This window comes from Pavona decussata, unplaced genomic scaffold (genome assembly GCF_977016875.1).
Source record: "Pavona decussata unplaced genomic scaffold, jaPavDecu1.1 SCAFFOLD_14, whole genome shotgun sequence".
Taxonomy (NCBI): domain Eukaryota; kingdom Metazoa; phylum Cnidaria; class Anthozoa; order Scleractinia; family Agariciidae; genus Pavona; species Pavona decussata.
Genome location: NW_028145437.1, coordinates 1,369,331 through 1,387,500, shown reverse-complemented (window position 1 = coordinate 1,387,500; position 18,170 = coordinate 1,369,331). Strand labels below are relative to the sequence as shown.

The following is an 18,170-nucleotide window of genomic DNA, read 5'->3' as shown; positions in this document are numbered from 1 at the left end:
TGGGAGAGGGAAGAATTTAATCTAGTTTTAATGAATAAATCAAATGATGATTTGACGTCACACAGAAGTGATGAGTGGGTCCCCTCTCTCGTGATATGTGCCCGAAAAATAGATTTTGATTGGGCCGCTTCTGTTGAAGACAATCAGAACAATATATCCTTACTAGGGGAGGACAGAGTTTAATGCATAAATTAATGTGCACATTTATGACACCGATGAAAAAAAAGATACCCGACCGAAACCTAGACACGTCATGCCCTGCGGGCATTCCGTGTAATAAAAGAATGTATTAAATAACATGCTTTTCTTTTAAGTATTAATTTTTGAATAATATATTGTTTTTTTCTTTGTTTTGTTTAGCTTAGTTTATTCATTATTTGTTTGTTCAACAGGAATCATGTTTTTATATTCTTCTCCATGGCAGTCCTCATAGCACAGTTGTATATAGTTCAAATGTAAGTTTTGCATATTTGATACATATATTTATGATAAGTTTGGAAATAATTATTCCATGAACAGCAAAATAAAAAAAAAAGATTACAAATTCAGTGTAAAATAATTTCCTGTATAAATTTTTTGGGTTCCACCTATATTTGAAACAATGAAACATAATTTTTAAAAATAAGTTAAACAAAGTTATGGTTATCAGCGTCCATGAATGAGATTTATAGTCACTTTTTGACTTTAATGGTTGGCAAGTTAAAAAATTTAGGGTGCATAAATCTTTTCAAAGAACATTTTTAACTGTAGACTAAAGGTTGATTCAATCAAGTTGTAAAAAAAAATAGATTCCTGCAAAACCTTTGTGATTTGCAGAACTCTTAACCTCATAAGTTTGATTTAAATGACAAATAAAATTGGAACACATTTGGAGCTGCTGCTGATTTCCTTGTCATTCCTAAACAGGTGCCTTAAACAAGGACCTGCATTTTAAAAGGAAAAACTGTTCCCACCTTTGACTACTGCTTCAAAGTCTCACTTTAAAGTGATGACAGACAAAGTAAGAAAGTAGCATGTGAATGGTGTAAAATCTGGAAATCCATATAAATTTAAAAAGATTAAAAGCCAACCATGTTTTACACAGAAATAACTTCAGGTTAATCTAAGAAGAGATTTCATAAAATGTAATTATTGCAATTCAGCCATAAAAACTCATGCTGTTTTGGAATTTGAGCAAATCCCTAGATTCATAGTTAATGCAATAATTATTGAAACAAAATTTTCAAATTTATTCTGTCAATATTCTATTCTATTTTGCCACACAAACTATGTGGTGTTGATGTTACAGAGTGTCACAATAAAATTACTGGCAGCCTGACCAGGGACCAAGGTTTCTTTATAGTGCGCGTCCATGTTTAAGGAACAGTTGTTTGGAATGGAAAATGAATAATATTATAACAAATTGAGTTCATTTTATTAATATTTGACCATTTAATAAAAAATTGCAAAGTGAATTTTAAATTATAAACAACCTTATTATGGGAAATTAACAATGCACGTCGACAACGCGAAGAAATTTTACATTACACTAAATCAACGCGAATTTTTCAAAAGTTAGGTTTACATGCATTAAATTAAGGCAAATTTTTTGATAAGCATCTTGCTTTATATACTGCAATTTTCATAATTCTGCAAACTCACACTTTACCTTTCTGAATGCCAAACTGCGTTTTGGCTTCCGTCAATAAAACCTTCCAAGAAAAGTGCACAGATGTTTCTAAGTTTTTTTTAAAGCTGAAAATTTGGTTTTGAAGCCTAAGTAGACCCTATCAATTCAAAAGATAGTGGCTCTGAAGAGCCAATAGAGGAGTCATGAACTGATAAGGTTTTGTAATGAAATAAAGGTGCTTTAAAATACGATGTTGTAAAATAGCGTGCATTAAATTTACATCGACATTAATTAAGATACATTAAATTAACGCAAATATTGTACAATTGCGTTAATAAAGTGCATTGTTAATTTCCTATAATAAGGTAGTAACCAATTATTGTCAATTTTGCAATGTATTTAGATAGCCTGTGTACAGCTGTCCCTCCCCTCCCCTCCCCAATCTTTCCTGAGGGGAGGGGGTGGCTGTACACTGGTAATGTGTTCAGATAGCATTCTTTATTCAGTAAGTAACATGTCTTTGTTGTTACCATAGTCCTCATGACTCAGCAATATGTGATGATCCTTTCCTGAACATCGGTACAGCCAACATTGTCTTCACATTGGCCATGATAGGTAATCAGTTATTTTCAAAATTATCTGCAAATTATCTGTATGTTGTCCTTATATATAGTTCTCATGGTGCAAGTGGAAAGAATTGATTTACAGTTTAACAGTTAAACTTATTTTATTTTGAATCAAGGTTATGTAACAGCTAGATGTCCTGTCACATAGACTTGAAGCTTTTGTCTGACAAGATTATATTGAAATATCTCTTTATTAAACATTTTTATTATGAGCTTAAGATTGCATGATCATCTACTATGCATAGAACATGAGAGGAAATAATCTTTGACTAACTCTTTTAGCATAAATCTGGATTAAAATGACACTCTAATCAAAAGCTTTACTTGGTATATTTGTCGTTTTTAACTTTAAACTGTGTAAGTGAAGTCCCTGCATGGTTCTCACTACCTCTTACCGATTATAAGGCACCACTAAATTTTCTCTGAGCCTGATTAGTTGAAATTTATCAAGTGATGTGATAGTGTTCATCCACAGAGAAATGCTATCAGGTGATAGGGTTCATCCAGTAAAAATAGTCATGGAAATGGTCTCATTACCAGCATGGGAGAAAGAAAAACCCTCCGTACCTTGTAAGAATTGAACACATTGCAGTGGTGGACTTAGTGGTCGACTTAGTGGTGGACTTATATTTCAACCAAAACCAAGGACCAAGGTGCCAAGAAACATGTATTGTGCAGTTCCATTAAATATCCATACTCCCCCCACAGAAGGTTTTTTGTTTTGCACTCCCCCTCCACCCAGGAAATTCCAGTTTAGCTTCATACTTTGCTTCTAACATTTTGACTCCTTAGACCCCCTCCCTCTAGGAATTTCCAGTGACCTTCTGTGGGGTGGGTAGGGATTTTGTCGGGAACTGCACATTTCATTTCACAAAGAGAAGCAAGTCAATCATTCAAAAGGGGTCCCCTCTCTTAACTGAAGGTTTCAATCCACCACCGCATGATTTAAATGCTTCAACCACTGAGCTACTGGAACTTGTGGTGAGCTAGGCAATTATTTGGACCAGCAACATCAAAAGAGGCATGAAATTATGCATTGTAAACAAAGAAAGATGGTAAATTTCAAACTTTAGATGAGGTAAATGAAATAGAAAAAGATGAAAGGTTTATTTTGTCTAATTCATGTATTTTGTCTAAAATTCATGTCTTGTCTTTTTAACATTTAGCCTTTACCTTGCTATTTACAACAATGGAGCGTGTGCCATGGCAGCTGAAGATTGCATTTCATTTCTTTGGATTTGGATCACTCATTTTTGGCGTTGTTTTGTTGGCATCAACATTAGCCTCAGAATACTGTGTAAGTGTACTGTGGTTACCAAAGGGTTTGTTAGGTGTGCTTATTTAGATATAGCCATTAACTATTGCAAAATGTTATCTTCAGGGAACAGGACTTTCCATTCGTTATATCCCCACAGTGTAGTCACTTCAATCTTGAATGTCAGAGTATGTGCACTGCTATTTCTGGTATGTTTGCCCTGAAATCAAAATGTTGTCCAAATTGTGAAAGTCTTTTTTGATGCTTGAACTAGCCTGCAAGCAAGCTCTTGTGGGCCAAAAGCTTGCTCGCAGGCTATGCTTGAACAAGTCCCTTTTTTGGTTAGAGTCTCTTCCCTTTTTTTCCATCTTTTTGTGGTGTGATGAAACAGACACTAATAGTACCACCAGCTTGATTATAATGCATAAGCCATTCTGATTTTTCTTTCTTTCAGTTTATCTTCACCCCCGAATTGTACTATATGTGTGTTGTTTTTGGAGTAGCTGTTGTCATTTCAACTGGTACGTACTTTATTAATGAAATGTCGTTAGTGATGACATTTGAGGCTAAACTCTCTTGGAAAGCCAATCAGATTGCGAGTTTGCCTAATAATCAGTCAGTGGGTATGCTAAACATGGGTAACGATTTTTCAGTTGAGCCTGTGGTAGAAATTAAAATTAATTTAGAGTATAAACATCGGCTCAATACACATTGCGTATTTTATGGTTTAACAATGTCTTGGTCCCTCTGCTATCCCTGAAAAAATTAGAAACTTGTTGTGGTCTAGTGTGTGCTCATTGTATTTACTTTTTGGCAATAAAACTTTCTTTTTCGACGGGACATTCTGTAGATGTTTAGTTGAAAATATTGTCAGTGTATTTTAACAGTGAAGATTTTAAGCCGGAAATCCAGAAATTTAACCCGTGCTAATCATTCTTGCTGTATTCATTAGTGATGTGCTTTTATTCCTTTGCAGGGTTTTTTGTGACCATGTGTCCGTTTTGGTTGATAGACTATCTGTCGCCTGATTCTGTTCTCAGCCGACGAGAAGGATATGGAATTTGCCATGAGCGTGTCAAATACTGTCCTCTTGTTTGGCATGTTTAGAACTTACTGTAAATTTTTGAAGGGCTTTTATTGACTCGCCAGTCAATTCCTCATGCCGTACTATTCAAGCAAAGTTAACACTTCAAACCGCAGTATCAACACAAACATCCTCTTCACTGGTCTCCATATGTTTCGAGTAATGTAGCAGCTCTCGTAAGGTCTCACGTGATTGGCTTGCAACCCTTCTATAAAAACAATAGAACAAACAACAGAACAATACCCCAACCTTAAAAACAATAGCAGCTGCTAGACAATTAAAACAATTACAAGCCTAGGAGAGTTGCTGCACTACTGTATGTTTCTTTTTAAACTTTGGTTTATTTTGAGATCGTCGGCGTTATTCTCGTGTTTGATGAAAAAGAAATACTGCAGCAACAGATACACTTGAGACATGAGAGAATGAGCTCTTGCTTCAGACAATAACGTGGAATTTGGAGTTTACAACAGCGAAATTCAATTTTGGGTCTTAGAGCAAAATAAATTATAGCCAGGTCTATAAGCTTTAATTTAATATAGGGGTGTAGGTATCTACAGTTTAAACTGGACGCGCTACATCGCTTGAACGCGAGACACCTCTGAAGGTATAGGGTAACCTTAAGATAAACATTTTTAGAGCAGAAAATATGCAGAATTTATGTTTAAGAATGTAAAAGGTGAACAGTTACTCCTTTTCACTGGTTGGGATTTGAAGTCGTGAATAGCTTCTGATTGTAAAGTTAAGAGTAAAACAAAAGCTAAATTGAAATGATTTTGAATTCTGACGGGAGTGAAAGGCAACAGAGCAAAAAGAATAATTATTCTACTCGCTAAGAAATCATCTGCAAAAACGATATACATGAAGATGTTAAATAAAGTAATATGTTAATGGTTATTTATTATGTAATTTATTGAGCCTCCTCGCTGGTGTTTTCAGCATAAATTACATAATTCCTCCAAATGACGGCTCGCCACTCAGTTGCAGGCCAGCCAAGAGGGAGGCCTAGGATCGAGATTACTGTATCACGTGATAAAATCAAATTGCACGCTAGAGTAAACATCTTATTCGAGTGTTCACCCATGTTGTTGTATTTATAGTTAGTTAGTATTGTAAGTAATGTTACTATGTTGTAAATAGTGTTACGCATTGTTAGAAATTTAGTTTTGTAAGTAATGTTAGTATTGTAAGCAGTGTTAGTGTTGTAAGTAATGTGTGGTACTTAAATCAAAGAAAAAAAAACATTAAAAAAAAGAGTGTTCACGCATGCAGAAATAACGATCTTGGTGAATTCCTACAATCCGATCAATAACCTTTAACGCGCATTTATGGACTGCCTTCACGAGACTCTTTGGGGGAAGAACCTTTATTGATTTATACCGCTCAGGGTAGCCCCTTCAGATGCAAAAAGCTGTCTGTTATCAATGGGAGCCCTGAGCACAACAATGTACTCAAGCTATAATATACATACGCATTAATCTAATATTGATAATAATATAGATAGAAAACTACGTACAAATAAAAGATTTAGAAACAAATAAATACGAAATACCATCAAGACAGTTCGTTAAAAAGAGTGCAACCATAGTAATATAAAGATCGTTTTGCGATCTCAGTCCTCTCTACAGGCGGATTTAAAAGGTTGCTATGTCTAGTGGCGCGCGCATGGATTGTATTATTACGTTTATGGAAACATTTCAGTGCCCAAGTTTGTTTTTTCGCGTAGGTCTCCATTCAAACGATTCCGGTAGTAATGTTTGTCACATCAATCTACCAAAGTGTGTGAGGCTTTTAAAATTTAACAAAATTGTGGCGTTCGAATAAAAAAAAATTGATTGACCCCGAAACAGATTTTCTCAGGAACCAATGGAAATAGAAAAATCCCCTACTTTGAGTTCCATTAGTATCTCATCACTACAGCTTGGTTGTGCAAAGGTGCGTTCAGTATTAAACACTGTCAGTGTTGCGTTTGAAGGCTTGCGTGCTCCTGAAAAAACATAAAACGAGTGCTTCTTCAGATTCCTCCCTTTATAAGCTTTACGGTGACATATAGCTTTCCAGGATTTATTCTAGAACAACGCACGTAGAACTGGAATATTTCCCTGAGAAGACCTTGAATATTTACAGTAACGTTAAATAAGAAATTGAAGATCCCGATTATAGGAAGATCGAAGGATATCATCTATGGATATCACACAAGTTCAAAGTTTTCTTCTGTTTTACACCCGCCTCAGCAGTAAAGGGTGTCTGATACACGGCCTTCTGCCATGCATGACGACGACGACGCCAATGAAAACGGAACTTAAAAATTACATTCGCGTTTTCTGAATATATTCGTGATGTTTGACCTATCCACGAGCTATCGTCGTAGGGGCGGCTTTAAAATTCAGAAAGATTAAAATTGATCATCATGCGTTGAGACACGTTTCCAATAAAACCTTGAATGTGATCATTACACTATGTCGTTTTGCACTGAGAAGGCGACAAGGATTTGTGTATAATGCACGTGCAAAGCCATTATTTTGCTAATTAAAACTATTGTTTTCTAACGTTCTACTGAACGAGTCTACTGAACTTGTAGATTATTCAAAGGGTCGTTGTCGTATAAGACAGGAATAATTCAGCACAAGATTTCCCTTCACGTCGAGATTTTCGTTCAGTGGTTGCTCCGACCTTGCAGGCAATTCTGAGTAAAAGCAGATTGAAACTAATATCAAATGACTTCGAATGTTCGTGGATTTGGATTACGATTTCCGCTCAGTATTCCTACCTTGTGTCCCTGCTGGTAATCGAGCCTACGTAGAATGGGAAGCTAACTTTCAAGCCGTAACGAATGATTACCCAAACTGTCGCTTTTTTTTTTAACAAAGTGAAAGTACTACAGAGACCAAGCGATCACGCGATCACGCCAACTTTGAGGCCGTTGCTAATTGGTTCTTGATTGTATGTGGCCAATCAAAGTCTTTCGTAGAAAGACGCAAAGCCAACAGGCGGAAGTTCATTTACATACTTGGTTCAGTCATGCCACAGGACACCCATCAAATTGGTGTGGATTATGGTGTCTTCTTCTGTTGTTTCCTTGGACAAGAGAGCTTACTCCATGTTAGGGATCTTAAGCAACTACGACGACGACGACAACGAGAACGAGTAGTTTAGGAGTTGAGGTTATGAGCGCATTTTTTCGATTAATTTAAAAGTAAAAAAATTTACGATTAATTAATTAAAAAATAATCAAAAAAATAATCGAAAAATGCGCCGGAAAAACAATCGAAAATGTGTTGAAAGTAAAGTAAAAAATGCGCTGTTGAAAAGAGAAAAAATGAGCTAATAATAATCGATATTTTAACTGCATTTAATTGCGTGACCTCACATGAAGAGCGAGTCACAATTCTCGGAAAACAGGAAGTCGATGATGTTACACATTAGGGAAAGTCCCTGCCATTTTTTAACCAATCACAAATTGGCTTACGCGTCTTGCATTTAATTAACTGCTGAGACAATAATTCGTAAACTATCTGGAAGGGCTTCATTTATGACCGTAAGCAAAACCGTTGATACCATTTTCATCAGTATGTAACGTTACGTTTATCATCGAAACAAGACAATGAAACTTTGTTAAGCTGATAGCTTCCAAGTTGCTGGTTGTCGCTTCGAATGGTTTTCATAACATGAAACATTTGTTTGTTGTTGAAAAGCGTTTGTTTATAATCTCGATGTTTGATATTATTTTTGATTACAGTCTTCTTAATTGCCTTTGCTTTCTTCTCACATTTGTATACTTTTTTAACACATCTGATAACTTTACCGTTTTCGTTATTAACACAATTGATTAGTTTTGTCACATATTCGTCTTTTATATAGCCGGCGCATTTTTCGATTCTTTTTTCAATTAAATAATCGTAAATTTTTTTATTTTTAAATTAATCGACAAAATGCGCTCATAACCTCAACTCCTAAACTACTCGTTCTCGTTGTCGTCGTCGTCGTAGTTGCTTAAGATCCCTAACATGGAGTAAGCTCTCTTGTCCAAGGAAACAACAGAAGAAGACACCATAATCCACACCAATTTGATGGGTGTCCTGTGGCATGACTGAACCAAGTATGTAAATGAACTTCCGCCTGTTGGCTTTGCGTCTCTTTGATTGGCCACATACAATCAAGAACCAATTAGCAACGGCCTCAAAGTTGGCGTGATCGCGTGATCGCTTGGTCTCTGTAGTACTTTCACTTTGTTAAAAAAAAAAGCGACAGTTTGGGTAATCATTTGTTACGGCTTGAAAGTTAGCTTCCCATTCTACGTAGGCAGGGACACAAGGTAGAAATACTGAGCGGAAATCGTAATCCAAATCCACGAACATTCGAAGTCATTTGATGTTAGTTTCAATCTGCTTTTACTCAGAATTGCCTGCAAGGTCGGAGCAACCACTGAACGAAAATCTCGACGTGAAGGGAAATCTTGTGCTGAATTATTCCTGTCTTATACGACAACGACCCTTTGAATAATCTACAAGTTCAGTAGACTCGAATTTTATATCCAGTCGGAAAAACTGAGCTGAGCAAGGTGTTTAAGTTTGTGCTTTGAAATTGTGAAACGTAAGCATATTTGAGCGATCTTTTGAATACCACTAAGCTAACAAAAGCCTCAAAATACCAAGAATCTCTACACCCAAAGGATCTTCTAATGTGGTAAGATTGGAAGCTCAAGATCGTTTAGAAAAATAACTGATTTCTTTCTCTGCTGCGACAGAACTGTAGTTATGCAATTGCGCTCGATTACGTCGGTATCAGTTCCATATCACCCAAATTATTAATAGTAACTGTTCATCTCGATAACCGGAAATTTGTAGGAATTGCGAAAATAAACTACATGAGAAAATTTTATTTGAAGGGATGAAAAGTATCGTCAAAAGAGCTAGGACTAACGGCATCTCGTTTAATAATTTGAATTCGGCGATAGGAGAATTCAGCTAAAGAATCCCTGGAATCCCAAACGATCGTGCTGTTTTGGCGTACGCAAATGTTTCTTTGAAACGCGCGTAAACCATCTTTGAAGACAGAAAACAAAAACTTTCAGAATTTTTATTCCATTGCGCATATGCCACACATGAGATCCAATCCTAGCAGTATGCAGGATGTTTGTCCCATGAACCTAGTTTAATGGCATTAGCTCCCACGCCGGTCTCCTGTAGCTCAGTGGCAGAGCATCCGAACTAGTAATCGGAAGGTTTTAGGTTCGACTCCTGATAGGAGCACTCGGATTTCTTTTTTTCGGGTATGCCTGTGTCACTCACTAAATAATTAATAACTAACCATTCCCTGAAATATTCTTGTTGGGTGTTCCTGATAATTGCAGCTGCCAAATCGCCAGTTAGGCGTATAAGACGCAGATTTTCAATTTGTTGAGTATTTGAGCTGTAGTATGTTCTGACACCAAAAATTCAACGATCGTTTGCTCTCATTGCAGGAAATCTGTGGAACTGTCAAGGAATCGGACCGTTCTTTTTGTTTGCTAAAAGAGAGACGTCTGACAAAGGTAAGAACTGTTAATTAAATTGTGACAAATCTACTAAATTCATGGAAAAACTGGTTACAAAAAGTCGCAATCCAAGTCCAAGACCTGTTTTCTATTTTACTTCCTGTTTTCAATCTCTATTCGATGGTGTGATCTTCTCAAAATCGGAATCTTAAAACCTTGTCTGCACACGTAACATTTAGCCCTCCAGAGCTATGATAAATCCCATTTTTACATCTTGATGATCTCAAGAACTCAATGTTTCTTAAGAGTAGATTTACGATATTTCTTGTGAAAGCTGATTTTTAATAATCACTTTTCACTGTAGTCTTTGAGAATATTAATTTGGTTTTTAAAATAAGTCTATAACCTGCTGTGAGAACAGAAAAGACGGAGTAAACAGATTACAGACAAATTTACCCAAGCTGCCTGTGACACTCTGTAATTTGATGGATCAGATCTATTTGTTACTGATTTAAAAAATTGAACTAATAAGCCCGAGTGGTCTGGAATGGTTCCTGTACCAAGTATAACAGAATAGTTTTGTTAAACAAGTACGGTACTCAGACAATGAATCCCACCGGAAGCTTTCTTATTTTTGAACGTAGTATGGAAATTTTGCGGACTTCATCGAAAGTAAAAGTTTTGACTCAGTTCACTGAATTGCATTGACATTGTTTGTTTATCCATTGTTCCTTGATCATGTTCTCCTGGGTCTCATAGAGTTTATCTAAGAGTAACATAATTCAAGGAGATTTTTTTCTAATTCTTTAACTTATTGCCGAATTCTTCCTGGTAAAAAGTTGGATTTACGAAAGAACTGTACAAAATATTTTATTTTGAAGAGACTTACGTCATTTTCTAAAGTTAAAATGTATGTGACTATAAATATGGAAAATCTTTTGGTGGAGCATATCATAAACATTTAACAATTCTTTAAATTCGAGGTGAGTAGTGAGAATTCTAACGGAACCGAAAAATGAATTGAAGGGAAATTTGGTTTGAAAGAAGGAAAATTAACGAAGGCACGTAGATTTCTATTCGATCCTGAACTGTTTAACGTGGCAAAAATGCTACATAAAACATGACCCTATTGATACAAGCATTGGATTGATTAGTATATTGATTGATTGACTGACTGACTCACTGTTTGATTGATTGATTGATTGATTGATTGATTGATTGATTGATTGATTGACATAGGTATCAAGCGTGCACAAAATGTCAGAGACTTGCAGTCCCAGTCACCCTCCAGAGGTTACTATTAATGTGCCTACAACGGAGGAACTTCCTGCTCCTGGAGATTCACAACCTTGGGATGATGACAAACTCCCGATCGACATTATGTTATTGACAGCGATAGAGTGTGAATTCTCAGCTTGTATTTCTGTTCTTAAACCAGGTTATTATAAGAGTTATCACGATGACCTTGGTTACGTGTACTTCGGGGAGATAGGCAAGGACCGACCAGATAATCTAAAAATTGCCGTAGTGAAATGCCAGAAGGGTTCCACTGGGCCTGGAGGTTCTGCAAGTGTTGTTAAAGATGCTGTGGCAGTCTTGAAACCCAAAGCTGTATTTTGTGTGGGTTTCTGTGGTGGCTTGAAGAAAGTTAAACTAGGAGACGTCGTACTTTTGCGAAAGCTAATAACATACGCCTTATCAAAAAGCACGGAGAGTGGTATTGAAGAACGTGGCGATAGAGTAATCCTGAAGAGACGTCTTCAGAAGTTGATACTTAGTGCCGGTGAAGGCTGGAAAGCACCCCTGAGAGACCCGAACGACCTCAAGGTGAACGTACTCCAGGATGGTGTGTTTCTGAGCGGCCCAGAGGTGGTTAATAATCGTGAACGCCGTGAGGAGTTCATGGGTCGGTTCCCAGAAGCAAATGCTATTGAAATGGAAGGAGAAGGTAAGACTTAACCAACCACGAGCTTTGCCCGTGTCTAGAATACTGTGTGGGGGACATCTGCTCTCTGCAACATGCATTGCTAGCAGAGGCAAACATATAACATGCCAATCAAACGCCCACGAGAAGGGGCGACAATAGGAGAGGGAGTTTAAACCACTTTTACAGATTTATTTCATATAGTCCCTCTTATTCGTTCAATATTGCATGATTGATATTTTCAACTGTTTCGTGAGAAGTCTTGCTCTCTTTTAACTGTTAGTTCACATGCTAATTCAGTGACCTTCTGCCGACTGGCTCATCGAGTCAACCATCTTCCACTTCTGTGGACTGCTGGATCCCAAATACAGTTAACTATCTCGTAAGCGACACCCCCTGGTGCACGAAAGAGTGGTCGCTTACAGAAAACAAAATCAACTACTGAAATAAGACCAAAATTGAATTAAATAACTAATTATGTAACGTTATTACCTTAGCAGCTAAAATCAGAAAAATAGACCAAGCTACTCTTGATTTTTGCAACATCATCATTTTCTTACCGAGTTCAAATGCCAGCCACATAGATTTTACAAATGTGTAAGTGTGAAAGCAAATTCTGAAATTGAGGACTAGTAATGGAATAGTAAACAGGAAAGTCTGTCAACCGAGAAGCAGGCCAGGGACTGAAAGGACGAGAATAAAATGTGAGAAAACAGACATACCTGAAATTTCTTGCCAAAAAGTGGTCGTGGTCGCTCAAGAAATTCGATCAGTTGTCACTTACGAGAGAGTTTTTGAAAGAGTATAATAATATGATTACAAAGTGGTCGCGTACGGGAGGTGGTCGGTTGGAGAGAATAGACTGTATATCAAATTTTCACGGGAACTGGATGTAATGTGACTGCGGAGATTTTGACCAAGCACATTTCCTAAGATCATTCTACTTTCTGTCTTTCGTAGGTCTGTACACAGCAGCCCATGATCTTGAAGTCGAGTGGATCGTCATTAAAGGTGTCTCTGACTTCGCAGATGGCAACAAGTCTCAAACAGATTCTTGGAGGCCGTTCGCCAGTCTCATGGCTGCTTCTCTCACTGCTCATATTCTCAGCAATCCCACCATTTTCCAAAACTGGCCGCATTATGGAAGTAAGTGAATTTTATCACACAGTAAATGTTTCTTTCGTTTGTCATACACGGTTTTCGTTTTATTGTACGAACTCGAAATGAGCCAATCAGAAGCTGTCTTTTGCCCTAGTTTTCACACATTTGATATTAAAATGAAGTGAAAAAGGTTATCGCAAGAATTTTTGAAAAAGAAAACTGGTGTCTCGTTTCCACATATTTTCCCTAGAAGCCCTCTTTTTTGCTTGGATAGCCAATACTCAATTTAAAGTGTTTTGATACAGTTTTTGAGCGACCGGACCACACTTATTCCGGCAACCGGCTATTAAGGTATCTTCTCCGATACCGATCGATGTGACATTTACAGTACTGACATATTAGCTTTAGATTTAAGTATGTAATGGTTGATGTTTTGATAAAATCGATATTGCCGTGATGACAACAGAGAAAAAGCTCGAAATCAGTAAATTGTAATTTTGTGTACCAAATTCTTAAGTAAATAAAATGGACAAGAATAAAACAATTCTGTATGTTTGATTTCAAATAAACCTCTAAAACATTTCAAAACTGATTATTTGTGTGGTAATAGTTAATGACCGTAAAATATACAGTGCTTTGATCGGGTGACTTGAAAGCATTGCCAATACGTGCCTTGAAGTCATCTTTTAAAGTCACGAAAGTTTCATTGATTTTCTATGTTGCGATCCTGAGAACCAGTTTTTGATGAGGATCCTCGCATTAAAACCCTGACAGACTTCAACCCAAAAGCGATAACTAGTGTAAATTTCGCATCGACGTGTACAGGAGAAGACTACCATATAACCGGTTGAAAAAGGAAGGTGTGGTTCCTCAAAAACTACATCGAACTGATACCGTAAGACCAGATGTTGCTATCAATTTAATTTTCAGTTCTGTTATCACAATTGTCTTTATTTACATATTTACATACTTAATTGACACTCCCAATGGGCTTTTCAGGTCCATCAATTGCTCTCATGTGTCTTCGAGTCTGATTTTGGATAGTTAATTACAGGTACAATTGAACAAACTTGTTGAAGTCTCGTCACGGTGAGCGTTAGGGGTAATTTCCATATGACCGGAGACCATCGCAAAATGAGCTGCTAAAAACTATACAGTCTTATGGAAACAAACTTCTGCGATCGCTTGCTATCTGCAATTCTGATCCCGGACAATCTCAAAAGATAAAACCATGTTCTATCTTCGGTCAATTCGGTCAATGCTTGCTAGTTGAGTTTGATTTGCAATCTTTTGCAAGATTATATCCATCATTAAAGTCAATAAGCACGGAATATAACTTGTTTACCATCAAATGGTGATTCCTTGAGCTTTGACCCATAAACAAATAACAACTGAGATGCAAAAAGTGGTACTTCAGAGTTAGAATCACGAGTCAACTTGGTTAGTTCCAACTGGTGTGGCCAAATTCATTCTTTTGTTAATCGTTTTGTTTTCACAGACGTGTCAAAGTCAACAAAATTGGAGACTGGCGGGAAGAGACGTTTACCCACTGGTAGAACCCACGGGACGGAGAAGAAACCCAGGAAAATGGCAGGTATGTTTTGTTATTGTAACTAAAAGAATGACAAGTATAATAACTGAGGTGATTATAGGAATTCTCTTCTTGTTATTCTTATTGATGGAGGCTTACATCATATGCTTCTACAATCAGCTGGAACGTGTTGACTCAAGTGGAAAAATGAATTTTTATCTGAAACAGCCGCCTTGTGATTTCTGGAAGTTGATGAGTGAGACAGGAATAAGTTACACAAACATTCTGGTTGCCATTCTTATTTTCGTTGCTGTTGGCAACATGCCAGTGACTGCATAGCTGTGCTTGTGAACACGTGGGGACCTGAGGCTGGAAAAAAGGCTCAGTTTTGAAGAAAAATTATGAACGCAACAACGAAAGCAATAACAAACACGCTACTTTCTGTTACGATGAAATTAGGCGCTTTCCCGTTACAAGGGCATGTTATAGATGTTGGGGCTATATTTCAATTTAGTCGTCACCGGGGTACCATCAAAAACCTGTGCACGCGAACGCGAGTTCCATTCAACGAAACTTGGGCTATATAACAGTTAGAGTGAATATATATCAGTTTTTCATTATTATTGGGACAGTTACTGGATGCGGAAAACTGCTGTCTTCTTATTAGTTCGTTACTGCTAGTTTTTTAGCTAGTATACTAATGGAAAAGAAGACTCCCAAGGCAGAAATAAATACTGAATACGGGCTGCATTCTCCAACAAATGTCTTTCTTCAGAGAGTATTTCTCATATGTTCCACAAAAGAAATTGAAAAAATTCCGGAAAAACCAGATGCCCCTAGCGGGAATCTCGCCCACGACACCCCAGTGTCAGGCCATGTGCTCTAACCACTAAGGTACCACAGGTAACACAGTGGAGTGATTCGAATATTAGCCAAAAGGAAAAACAACTAATGAGAGACCGGTGTGTTGTGGGTTCGACCCTCGCCAGAATTAATATGGATTAAACTTGTAAAACACTAAATGAACTTGAGTCGTGTGAGACGTGCAAACGTTCACTGAGTTACAACAATTCAAGGACCAAAATTCTGGTAAAAGGAAAAAAAAAAATTCTTGATTCGTGGTTCGAACTCGAATCGTCAGTTTTAAGACAGTTTGCTTTACCACTGAGTCATTGAAATTTATTTATTTATTTATTTATTTATTTATTTATTTACGACGCATACTAACATAGGGTCAGTTGAGGCAACCAGAGAAGTTGGCGCAACGTTTTTAAGTTCCTTTCTTGTTTGGTGATTTGCAGTGTGTTCTTCGTTTAAAAAGTCGTTTCGCATTTTGTCCTCTTGGTGGACTAGAAACAAGTTATGTGTGAAGGAGGGAGGACCTACTGAAGACAAGTTTTACAATTTTATCTTTCAATTGATTGTATCGTGGTTTAATTTAATATTTATTTGTATTTGCCCACATCAGCCTTTCTTATCTAACCTTCTTATCAAATAAAATATGAATGTGAATGACGTGTATGCATGTGACGTCATCGCCGCCATGTTGGTGTATCGTCAACAAAAGGTTTCTCGTCCACCAACAAGACCGCCATGCCATTGTCATTTTGGATCTCTAGAGCCTTGGGTACTTACTTATCAGAAATTTAGCAATATCTTAGTCAGAAAGCAGGAAAATCCCTATGGCATTTGTCACCTGTTGATAAAGTTAACTAACTAAATCAATAACCTACTGTTTTTTTTTTCTTGCAGTGAAAGATGGTCCTGTCGATGATGATGTTTTAGAAGAACTGTCAGAGGAAATTGGAAATGCTTGGGAGAAACTTGCCCGGCGCCTGGAATTCAAAAATTCAGATATAACTGGATTCCATAAGAACAACGAGGAATACGCGAAAAAGGCATACATGATGCTGAAAAAGTGGAAAGAAAAACAAGACTTGGATGCAACTTACGACGCCTTGTATGAAGCATTGTGTCACAAATTCGTAGCTCGTACGGATTTAGCGAACAAGTTTTGTACTATAAATGACTAAATACCCAAGTCGCAAATTAAAGCAACGAGATGCCGTTCATGATCTTCTTTTTTTTTACAATATTCAATATGTGTACTAATTTCCTCTTCTCTGTCGAGAAACTAGAAATCTTTTATTTCTACCATGCGCACCATTAGGCTTAGTTTGTTGATCTTTCCCGTAAGCGACCACTTTGTCGTGCACCAAGGGTGGTCGCTTACGAGAGAGTTGACTGTACTTATTACACTTTTTAAACAATATTTAAAAAAAAACAACAACAACAAAACAATTAGTTGAGAAAGATGATGCGCGTTTAGGGATCCACTACGAACCTAGTGAAGCGAATCCACAGGAATCGAACCTAGTGAAGCGAATCCACAGGAATCACGAATTACTTTCGATTCATCATTACTGTATATATGTTTTCAATTCATTTGTCATTAATCTATATATCTATTTACCTGTCTCTACCTGTATCTATTAATTTTACCATTATTCCGTTATCAGTTCCTCGTTATCGTAGTAAATGTGCACTATTAATATTGTGTTCATATCTACTCTCCTGTTTAGTTTACGTTTCAGTCTTTCTTTCATTGGACGTTATAGCTAGGCAACAGCACTGTGATAGCTGGGTGAAGCCCCTCCAGACAGCTCTCGGATAGCTGATCTACTAAAATGTGAACAGCCTCGTTCTATTCCTCCTTGGGTTTCAAGGGTGAGCAGGAGACTGGGCCAAGTTGCACATTTAATCTGTGCGCATCGTTTTTTTACCCTTTTCTTTTTGGAGATTGCAGAAGAAATGGGAGTTTGCATCACCCGTTCATTGAGGTAGGGATAATCCTTGATAACGAGGCAAAAGGATACGACCAGTGTGAGTCCAGAATTAAACTCATGTGGAAACGATGCCGTAAAAGAAAAGAGTCCGATAATGGAGAAAGGCATATAAAGGGAACTGGATTTAAGAAGTGCACCACCACACGTACTTAGTCGCTATTACATTTTAATTGTCTATAATTTCCATCATTTATCATTCCGATTCATTTAGGGGTTGTTGCCGTATTTTCCAAGCCTTTTTAGTGATGTGATGTGTCTTAAGTATTGTTTGTTTATAATAGCCTTTTGTTGGCATGACAATGGACAATTGTTTAGAAACAATACTTGAGGGATATCTTTACCAAACAGGGCTTCGTGAATTTGGCCCCTGATTATGAGTTAAAAATGATGTTTCGAAATGGCCTAATAATTTAATAGTGACAGTCTTTCGATGTTACAGTAGCCCTTTTCACGGTTAACTCTGCTCATTTGAATTACAATGAAATCTAGCATGTATATCAGGCAATTTCGGGCTATTTTGTAGTTTTAGCCCGAAATTGCCTCACATCCACGTTGGATAACATTGTAATGCAAATGAGCAAAATTAACCGTGAAAAGGGCTATTCAATGGTATGTTACATACCATTGAAACCTGTCGAAGAGATGCTCTGCTTGCTGGCTTCTAATACCTGTGCTGTTGTGCATTAAAAACTAACTTACTTAACTTAATACTTAACTTAGC

The 18,170-nt window shown here is 37.1% G+C and overlaps 2 protein-coding genes and 1 long non-coding RNA gene across 3 annotated transcripts in view; 2 read left to right on the top strand and 1 right to left on the bottom strand.

Moving 5' to 3' along the window:
• Window positions 1-5,466, top strand: part of LOC146487655 (uncharacterized) — a 9,229-nt gene extending 3,763 nt beyond the window's left edge. The window contains exons 2-6 of the mRNA XM_085083750.1: window positions 393-455; window positions 2,145-2,224; window positions 3,402-3,532; window positions 3,945-4,011; window positions 4,467-5,466. Coding sequence (XP_084939876.1) covers window positions 393-455; window positions 2,145-2,224; window positions 3,402-3,532; window positions 3,945-4,011; window positions 4,467-4,597 — 472 coding nt within the window. The 3' untranslated portion in view covers window positions 4,598-5,466. The remainder of the gene's footprint in view (window positions 1-392; window positions 456-2,144; window positions 2,225-3,401; window positions 3,533-3,944; window positions 4,012-4,466) is intronic.
• Window positions 3,570-7,473, bottom strand: LOC146487654 (uncharacterized). The gene is made up of 4 exons (XR_014856742.1): window positions 7,342-7,473; window positions 6,461-6,558; window positions 4,605-4,782; window positions 3,570-3,710 (listed from the first exon to the last, which is right to left on the bottom strand). It is a non-coding gene; the product is annotated as an uncharacterized LOC146487654 (long non-coding RNA).
• Window positions 7,474-10,035: 2,562 nt separating this feature from the next.
• Window positions 10,036-16,950, top strand: LOC146487653 (death domain-containing ATP nucleosidase-like). The gene is made up of 5 exons (XM_085130177.1): window positions 10,036-10,104; window positions 11,287-11,995; window positions 12,932-13,117; window positions 14,571-14,666; window positions 16,356-16,950. The coding sequence occupies exons 2-5, from the start codon at window positions 11,305-11,307 to the stop codon at window positions 16,634-16,636; spliced, it is 1,254 nt and encodes a 417-aa protein (XP_084986303.1). The 5' UTR covers window positions 10,036-10,104; window positions 11,287-11,304; the 3' UTR covers window positions 16,637-16,950.
• The last annotated feature ends 1,220 nt before the right edge of the window (window positions 16,951-18,170 follow it).